The sequence below is a fragment of the Octodon degus genome, unplaced genomic scaffold (assembly GCF_000260255.1).
Source record: "Octodon degus isolate 3935 unplaced genomic scaffold, OctDeg1.0 scaffold00102, whole genome shotgun sequence".
Classification (NCBI taxonomy): Eukaryota; Metazoa; Chordata; class Mammalia; order Rodentia; family Octodontidae; genus Octodon; species Octodon degus.
Genome location: NW_004524678.1, coordinates 2,412,352 through 2,422,707, shown reverse-complemented (window position 1 = coordinate 2,422,707; position 10,356 = coordinate 2,412,352). Strand labels below are relative to the sequence as shown.

Here is a 10,356-nt window from a genome sequence, read left to right as displayed (position 1 = left end):
ACTGAATTACGTGATGTTACAGTACAGGTTCTCCTATGTCCTGAGTCTTCACTGACCTTGAAAGGCTAGGGCCAAAATGTTGGCTGACCTTGCAGCCTTCCTTTTCTCCAATTTTGATCTGCTAACTTAGGTTGTTAACCCTCCAGAAGAGAAGCTTATTATTAACCTGCAATATATGCAGTTTGGTTTACCCTATCTGTCTAAATACTAAATATCTTCGGCATATCATGGAACAGGTATTTTCCATCAAATATTGACATATTGAACTTTAAGTCCTTACAGAATATGAGGGAAAATTAATTTAAAAAACTAGAAATAAGCATTTACATATTTTTACAAAGAAATTTAGAAATCTAACCATATACAGAATTATAACAGGATAAACCTGTGACATATTTTTTGTTATTCTTGTGTTCTTTTTTTACATTTATTACCCCTTTTTAAAGAAAAAAATAAAAATTTTTTAAAAAACCTTTACTTGAGAGACAGTATGGCAATAATTGGCATGTCATGACAAGAAGTACATATTTAGAAGACCAGGATGGCAGGCACTCCAAGTGTGACCCCTCTATTACACATTGCCATCCTCTGTGCAGCCGCCTGGCTCACAGGCACCAGCATATACTGTTAGTCAGGGTGAGAATCCCACCAGCGAACCGCTAGTCTCAAAAACCTGCTGATGTCCCCCAGGATCACTGCCCCACTCATCTCGTGCGTACAAATGCATGGCTTTGCCCCTGTCATGTTTCCCAGCTTTTCTCCTTGCCCCCTCCTCATTGTCCAGTCCTCAAGTTCTTACTTTCCTTTTATTTGTGTTGTACCTTTCTATATGTAATTCTTCTTTTGAGTTCTTATACTAGGGAGACAATACGATATTTACATATGTGGGTCTGGTTTATTTCACTTATATCTTCAAGTGGCATCCACTTAAATATGAAGGCTTGAGTTTATCATTCTTTATAGCTGAGTAATACTCCATTGTATAAAAATACATCTTTTTCAACCATTCCACATGTGACAGGCATCTTAGTCAAGCCAGACATGTTGATATAACCTGTTTTGCAAGCACTTAGAAATTGAGGCAAAAGATCACAAGTTCAAGCGCAGCCTGAGCAACTTGGCAAGCCTTGCCTCAATTTTTTTTTTCATTTGTGTATTTGGTACAGGGACTCAGTACGCAGATTGTAGTGATCCTCCTGTTTTCAGCCTTCCCCAGTGCTGGGATTACAGCCGTGTGCCACCACAGCTGGACTCGATCACTGGCACAGAGCACTCCACAGGCAGAGCCGGTGCAACATGTGGGACCAGGGATCGAACGCTGTTCCCTGTGCTTGCCTAAGCAGGCGCTTAGTCCACTGAGCTATCTCGCCAGCCCTTGTCTCAAATTTTTAAGAAAGCATTAAAAAAGAGAGAGATGGGGACATAGATGAGTGCAGACACTGGGTTGAATTCCTTGTACCAAAAAATAAATAAAATAAAAAATAAAAAATAAAATACACAGGCTAAAAAGCATTCTACAAGATCAGTGCTTTACACTCTCCAAAACTGAAAGACAAAGAAAAGATGAAGACTAAAGGAGACTGAATATACATGAAGTTTGTAATCCATGATCCTGGATATTTTTTCCAATAAAAGATATTATTGAGACAATTGGAAAAATATAAATAAGATCTATAAATTACACAACATAATTACATAGTATTTTGCCAGTATTCAGTTTTTTACTTTTATGGCATATTGTAGTTACATAAAAAATTTTGTTTTTTAAAAGAAGCATATACAGTGAAGTATTTAGGGGTAAAGGAGCATCATACAACTTACTATCAAAAGACTGTTAGAAATCATATTTGTACCAGGCATCTTGTCACACTCCCTCAATCCCAGCACCCAGGATGCTGAAGCAGAAGTGTGGCCCTGAGTTCAAGGCCAACCTGGGCTAGCCAGTGCGTTCCAGGGCCAGCCTGAATGCTGCATGGTGAGGCCCTGTCTCAAAAATACAAAAACAAAAAGACACACCTAGAAGATAGGTGTTCCTGGCAGTATTACTCACAATAGCCAAAAGTTCAAGGTTTTAGTGAACTGTCCATTGAGAGTTGAAAGAGGGAACAAAATATAGTATAGACATACAGCAGAATATTATTCAGCCTTGGAAGAAAGAACACGCTATCACATGCTACAATATAGAGAAACTCTAAAGACGTTTATGTTAACTGAAACAGGTCAGTCATAAAGGGACAAATACTGTAGGAGGCCACTTATACGAGGTACCTAGAATAATATGAAGAGACTGAAAATGAATGGGGGTTGCCACTGCAACCAGGAGTCCTCCTGACTCTACAGCTTTTCCTCTTAACCTTTACCTCTTATCCCTTCCTGGATAAAGTAGTATCTCTCCCTTCCTAGATCTTGTGACAGCATCTTTGCTCTTATGTCACACTGGGCCAAAATCAGTGGCTTACCTCTTTGTCCCGTACAAGTTCCTTGAGAGCAGAACCTGTGGTCATGTTTGTGGATGCAAGGTTCATACTACCTTTGGTAGAGAGTAAGATGTTCATAGGGAGCAGGAAGTGTTTGAATGAATCCCTGAATGCCTGCGCTACCTTTGTGCATAACTTTTTACTTTCCTCTTTCTAAGGCACCAAAGTGAAGTACTCCTATACCTGGCCTTCCCACTTCTATTCCATTGTTCTTTGTAGTGCGTGTACAGTCATGCCGGATCAGGAAAATCCCATACTTTGGAACAGCTGTCTAGAAACTTGAGGCCTCTTATGCTGTTACATTATGCTCTCAGAATATACCACGTTTCCATCAGATTTGCTTGCCTACCTGCCTAACTTTAGCACCACGCATTTGCAAGACTTTGTAAAAGAAGGAAGTTTGCTAAGTAAGCTCTGTGCTCAGTATCTTTGTGTTTACTTTCGATTCCTTGTTTTCTGTTATTCATCTCACCAGAAAGGGGAAAAATCTTAGTGAACACTCAGTCACATTCATACTTTAGTAAAAAGTTCTATTTTAGGGCAAAACAAAAGTAATAGAACAAAGTTTAGGGTAGGTGGCCACCAGCACAAAGTCTGCCTCACAATAAAAGTTCAATGAGCATTTAAACTGAATTAACTTTCCATTTTTTTTAAGGTAGAAATTTTTGTTTAAGACTAAGAAAGAAAGCTATTCACTGTTTTCAGCCTTTGGAAACTTGTCTGTTTTTGCTTTTTAGCAATTTGACTTAATATCTGAACTTTTTTCCACTATTATTGTATTGCTTTGAAACACAAAGTCAGAACAAATTGGAGACTATCATATTATACATGATTTCAAAGCTTTTTTTACTCTCTTTCTAGGTTATATGTAAAGTCAGATGTGCCACTGAACTTGACAAACACAAGTAAGTTTCTCAAGTCTCTAAATAAATTTCTGCCTAAAAGATCAAAGAGATTAACTCGTTAGTATTAATGCTTATTATCTAAAAGACATAAGGCCTTTTAACAATACACTGTTCATGGCAGAAGAAAAGAATTGTTGCTGGGGGTGGTGGGCACACCTGTAACCCCAGCACTTGGGGGCTGAGGAGGGGGTTCCCTGTGAATTCAGTGCCAGCATGGGCTACATAATGAGTTCAAGGCCAGTCTGCAATACAAAATAAGAACCTTTCTAAAAAAAAAAAAAAAAAAAAAAAAAGGAAGAGGAGAAAGAGGAGGAGGAGAAGGAAAAGAGAAAAAGAAGATTTTTGGATTGTAAAATAAATTGCTGGACCATATGTGCTTAATCTGAGGATATAAACGTGCTTCCATGGGTCACTGCCCTGTGTGACGCTGTTACTGACAGTTGATGTGGACAGCCACACCTAACTGAAATGTTTTTGGTGAGGTGCTAATTTTTCGAGTGTTTTGCATGCACAGTAAATATATACCTTTATAGGAAGATGAAGCATTGACGAATGCTTCAAACTATATATGTCCTAGCCTTCTGTTTGTCCTAGTCAAGTTTGACTTCTTTCATCAACTTCCTATGTAGTCAGCTTTACTATAAGCAGATGTTCATGGGATTCAATATTGTTTAAAAGAATGTCCCTTACCTCTCAAAACTACTACTAGATGATAAATTTAAATTTAGATACAGGGCCAGGGAGCTAGCTCAGTGGCATAAGCACCTGCCTTGCAAGCACAAGGTCCTGAGTTTGATCTCCTGTACTGCAAAAAAAGGAAAAAAAAATTTAGATACATCACATTAATTTTCTAAGCAAATTTTAAAAATCTGGTAAATATCAGAATGCAAAGGCCAATGAAAATGTATTTAGTAGTGATACAGATAAAAGCTACAAAGTTGCTTGAAGTAATGTTAAATAGTACTATATTGTCTTCCTGGTAGAGGCAAATAAGTTCAAATTCATAAGAGATCATTTCTTAAATTAATGCTTTAAAATCTATAGCATTTTAAAATGGATTAGATACTAATTTCTTAGCAGCACAATTATTGCAAGTAACTAAGAGATTATTAAATTTGTATTTAATGAAGTAATAAACATTTTAAACTGAAGAAATTCTTGTGCCTAAAATAATACATTGAAGTCTAATTAGTTTTATAATGGCTAACACACTCCTGTTTTCTTTCAGAATTCTACTGCATTTGGGCTTTATCCTGGCAAGCCTTCTCTTTCTAGTGGTGAACTTGACTTGTGCAATGCTGGTCCATGGAGATGTTCCAGAAAATCAATTGAAATGGACTGTGTTTATTCGAGCATTAATTAATGACAGCTTGTTTATTCTTTGTGCCATCTCTTTAGTTAGTTACATATGCAAAATTACAAAAATGTCATCAGCAAATGTCTACCTCGAATCAAAGGTAAGTATATTTCTTAATTTTGCGCTTGAAAATATAATTTCAAATCCTTCGCCTATGTACCATAGTTTAATGTAAAGCTTATGTTGTTGTGGGGGATTGGTTTGTTTGTCTTGAGACAGGGTGTCTGACTCTGCAGTTCAGGCTGCTCTTGGACTTATTCTGTAACCCAGGCTGGCCTCAAACTTGAGGGTGCTCAGCTTCCTGCCTCAGCCTCCCAAGTGCTGGGATTACAGGCGTGCTCTACCACACCTGGCTTATGTTGCTTTTTAAAAAGTATTCTGGGGGCGAGAGATAGCTCAGCGGCATAAGTGCCTGCCTGGCAAGCTCAAGGTCCCAAGTTCCATCTCCAGTACTGGGAAAAAAAAAAAAAGTATTCTAAACAACAGCTGTATTTCTAAGTATGAAGGAATAGCCATTAGCAATGAAAGACTTTTAAAAATGTGATTCTTGGGCTGGAGAGGTAGCTCAGTGGAATAAGTGCCTGCCTAGCAAGCACAAGTTTGTGAGTTCAATCCCTGTTACCGCAATACATAAATAAATAAAAGTGTGATTCTTAGTAAACAATAGTTTTAAAAAGCTTTACATACGCATGTATTTTCTATGACTGTATTAAAAGAATTTTCTATGACTGTATTAGAAAAATTATTTCTAGCTATATTAGAGGCTAGTTAAATGAAATAAACCAGAATATATATGAATGGGCCAAAATAGTCTAATATGCAATAGTCTAACTGCAATAACGATGTAAGATTTTACTCAGTAAGCATGGTAATACTGGTGTTAAAACAAATTTACTAAATTATGTGTACCTACACTTGGGTTAATGACATAAAGACATAATAGAGGTAAAGTGGTGCTTGTTTGTATGACGTTTAGAACATGTTGCACCAACCTATAATATGAAGTACATATTATGATCAAAACAGCTAGCCCTGCCTTGCCTCCCCCTTTCCTTACATTTTGGAAAAAAGCCACCTGTGAGTGCATTAGTTTCTTTTCCTTTTCCTGTTGAGTGACAAAGTGGCTGGGGGACTGTGGCTTTGGGTGGAGCAGTCAGGTGCACAGGTGTTGAGGTGGGAGTATACGTACACACATTTGTGCAGTTCCTTGCCAGGAGAGCTTTCTTAAATTCTGTATCATTGACTATTCACTGAAGAAAAACAAGATTTTTTTTGATGCTGGAAATCAAACTCAGGACCTTGCACTTGCCAGGCAGGCCGATGGGCTGTGTCTCCAGCCCCAACCAGATGATATCTTAGGCAGAACGGTTCTCTGAAATCATTTTAGAATTCTCTATTGTCGTTATCTTTAACATAGTCCGAGTAACTGCTGTCATTAAATATATGGTTACCCGTCTGTCCTTTAATTTAGGCAGCGGTTTTAATTTTACTTTATAAACATTTTAGTGAAATGCTGAATATATGTGAAGAGAGCTAAGAAAGACTGAAAGAGAGTAAGACTTTCTTTTTTTTTTTTTTTTATTTATTTGAGAGAGAGAGAGAGAGAGAGAGAGAGAGACAGAGAGACAGAGAGAGTGTGTGGTGTGTGTGGCCAGCTCAGCCCACCAGGGGGCGGGGCTGGCATGTGGTGCTGGGGGATCGAACCGCGGTCCCTGTGCTTGCTAAGCTTGTTCTAAGTAGGTGCTTTAGACCACTGAGCCATCTCCAGCCCCAAAGGTAGTTTTGGGTTTTTTTTTTTTTTTTTTTTTTTTTTTTTTTTTTGCGGAACCGGGGATTGAACTCAGACCCTTGTACTTGCCAGGGAAGCGCTTATTCTACTGAGCCATCTCCCGGGCCCCTAAGAGTAAGACTTTCAAGTGTATTGGTCATACCTGGAAAATTATTTTATTTAACTTCTAAAGATTTCATAAAATTTGAATATCTTAATAAGAATAATACTGTCAAAAAAGAATAATACTTTCACCATTACTGTCTACAACATTGTATAGGCAGCATTGTAGAATAATATCAATATAAAACTCATGATTCTTGCTTATTTATGCTTCATTATGCATAGATAGATAATAGATGTGATTAAATTTAAAATTCCTCTTTTTTAGATACCTAATAACTTTCTAAATTTGGTTTTACTTGCTTTGGAATAGATAATACTCTGAATATAGTAAAACTGCCAATCTGAGAAGAAAAAAACTCGGATAAACCCTCCGCAATTATTTTAAACATCTTCCCCTGAGTACCATATGAATGGTATTCACCTTTTATGATAATATTTTTAAATCTTCCATTGAAAAGCTCTTCAGAATTATCTAGGAACTCTACATAGAGACTTGTTCAGAAATAGCTATAGAGGTAAATGAGAGACTATGTGTATTGTGGTGGTTTTTTTTTTGTTGTTGTTGTTGAAAGAATGTGTCATCTTGCCTTCGTGTTCTTTTAAAATCACTAGGCTCGGGGTTTTTTGGTTTTTGGTTTTCTTCCTTGAACAGTATGTTTCTGCGGCCCTAAGAACATGTCCTGAAAGCTCAGACTTTAATGTTTTCTTTCCCTTTCTATTCTTCCTTCCGTCCCTTACGTATTGCATGGTAACAAGATCCTCCGCACTCGTGGCCACCACCGTTTACCTGCCTCATTTCACGATGACATGCACATGCCTTCCCCGCCTCCAGCCAGAAATACCCTTCCTTGCTCCGTGCAGCATTTGTTCCTGGCTTCCCCACGTTCAAGACCTGACTCTAATGTTGTCCTTTGTATGAACTTATCTGTATCCCATCTCCCCATGTTCCAAGTAAAATTAGAAGCAAATCCTTACATGAACTGTCACCAAATTTTATTTGCTTCCTTCAGGGAACTTCTTAGATTATAGGAGGCAGCATTTGTATGTAAATGTCTAATTTTTCTGACTGATGTCTGAGCTTTTAGAAGGCAGGGCTACTTATTATTCACGGCTCCTTGGGTGCCTCATTTGAGTGTCAATTAATTTTATTTGAATTTTTGTAGCTTATGAATTTTTATTTTTATTTAATTTTTCTTACCTCAACTGCCTTTTGGATATTTCCACCAGCTTAAGTGCCATTCCCTTACTACTTACAAATTGTACCTCTCTGTAGCACTCTAATTTTGTCATTGTCATCACTTCCTTCCTTCTTTCCTTGCAGTTCACCCTGTTGACTTCATTATTGAAAAACTATCTTCTCTCAGGTTTTCTCCATTGAGTGTCTTGATAGGAAAGCAGACAGGTGTGAGCGTTATGTCTGTTATGCACCAGAAAGTTGCTTTCTTCACATTGTCCTCTGACAGCTTTAGGAGATGATCTGTGATACTGTGATAGAACAAATATGTTCTGGTCCCTGGTCCTGGTTCCTGGCACACAGGTCCTTAACAGCCGTAGATTCTGTGCAGGGTATTGTTTGCAGGCAGCTAGGGGCCCCTAGGTGGCTTCCCAGTGGGCACTGGTCACGGTAAGGCCCTCAGCTGCCAGGCAGGGTGGTGCTCACCTGTAATCCCAGCACTCAGAAGCCTGAGGCAGAAGGATTGCTGTGATTTTGAGGCCAGCTTGGGCTATCTAGTGAGTTCATCCCACTTGAAGTACATAGCAAGACCCTGTCTCAAAAAAAAAAAAAAAAAGAATAAAAAATAATGATTTATAGGTTGAACCCTCAGCCCAGCCTACTGTCACCTTGGAAAGAGAACAGGTTAGTTTTGTTCCACAGCGTTAGAGGTCCCAGCCCAGAACTGTTTTGCCCTGTTGTTTGGGGCCTGTTTTGAGGCAGCACAGCATGGTAGGCATGTGTGGTAAAGAAAAAGCACACTCAGAACACAGCCAAGAAAGCAAAAAATTAAATGAAAAAATAGAAACATAAAAGGCAAGAGTCCTCTAACCTCCCTTTGGAACATATTCCCTAGGGCCTAGGTCCTCTTCTGAGCCCTAGCCTTCCAAGGTCTCACACCTCTGAGGAAAACCACCCTGGGCATCCAGCCAAGGTGTATGGGCCTGCAGGAGACTTAAAAGCCCCAGAGGCCAGGCCTGGGGAGCTCAAAGACTGTGAGACAAGACCTTGGAGGTGACAGGACCTTGGAGGCACTGGGAGGAGGCACGGAGGGTGGGTTTGCAGCCCTACCCCACACCTGCCTGGCATAGTTCTCCAAGGAGGGGTGCATGGGAGTCCTTGGTGAATAGCCCTCTGAGTAAACTGGTGAGTGCATTTCCCTGAGCTCTACAGGCTGGTCTAGTAAGTTAATCTAACCCCAGGAGGGGGTCACTGGAACCCCAGATCTACAGTACAACTGTTTGGTCAGAACTCTCTGTGACTGCCTGTGCTGAGATTGGCCCCTCAGTGCCACGAGGGGGCAGTGGGAGATGTGTTGCTATCTCCAAGTAGATGATGTCAGAACTAAGATAAATTATGAACTACAGGACATTCCCTTGGTGTCCTCTGGGGACCTGCATGTCATTGGGGAACAGTCGCAGCACATTGTGGTATAGGGAAGGAAGGATTGCTTTCTGCTTCAGATGGTCTCATTCTTAAAAATGAGAGAGCTTTTTTTCGGCTGGAACCACCATCTTCCAGTAATTTGCCAAAATGACTAACACAAACGGCAAGAGGAGGGGAACCCGGTATATGTTTTCCAGGCCTTTTAGAAAATATGGGGTTGTTCCTTTGGCTACATACATGCGAATCTACAAAAAGGGTGATAGTGTAGACATCAAGGGAATGAGTACTGTTACCATGGCAAAACGAGAGGAGTCTACAACGTTACCCAGCATGCTGTTGGCATTGTTGTAAGCAAGCAAGTTAAAGGCAAGATACTTGCCAAGAAGATTAATGTGTGTAGTGAGCATATTAAACACTCAGAAAGTCGTGATAGCTTCCTGAAACGTGTCAAGGAAAATGATCAGAAAAAGAAGGAAGCCAAAGAGAAAGATAACCTGGGTTCAGTTGAAATAAATGCCGGCCTGCCCCTCCCAGAGAAGCACACTTTGTCAGGACCAATGGGAAGGAACCCGAGTTGTTGGAACCTATTCCCTATGACTTCATGGCGTAAACTGGGGACGTTACTCTGCCATTCAGTACCTAATTGGCAGCTTAAGTGTTGTAGGTCCTATGTAAAAATAAAATTATCCTGTGTCGTAAGGGTGGTTATCTTAGTGGAACAGGTATGTGGTGCCTTTTTACCTCAGAAATATTTGCAGAAGATTTTCACTGTACCTAGTAATTGTGTCTAGTCTTTACTCTTCAGTATTTCCTTGCTGAAAGATATTGCTGAGGTATTGTGCAGGTGTATACCCAAAAATTCAAATATTTACAAAATATTTATATTGGCTTGAAGATCTTGGAAATCATCATGGGTAAAAGATGTATCAAAATAAATGGAATCACTTCAGAAACAAACTTAAGTCCATTTCAGTAAAATAAATTGTTTAAAGCAAAAAAAAAAAAGAGAGAGAGAGAAAGAAAGGTTTTTTGTAATTGCTCAAATAAGGTTCTTTCCTCCTCTGATTACTATTTTATCACCCTCTTTTGTTATTTTCATAGCCAAAGTTATTGTTCATTTGTCT

At 39.2% G+C, this 10,356-nt stretch overlaps 1 protein-coding gene across 1 annotated transcript in view; it reads left to right on the top strand.

Moving 5' to 3' along the window:
* The window catches only part of Gpr137c (G protein-coupled receptor 137C), a 68,551-nt gene that overhangs the window by 31,719 nt on the left and 26,476 nt on the right, over positions 1–10,356 (top strand). The window contains exons 2-3 of the mRNA XM_004638747.2: positions 3,339–3,382; positions 4,611–4,839. Of these exons, the coding sequence (XP_004638804.1) occupies positions 3,339–3,382; positions 4,611–4,839 (273 nt within the window). The remainder of the gene's footprint in view (positions 1–3,338; positions 3,383–4,610; positions 4,840–10,356) is intronic.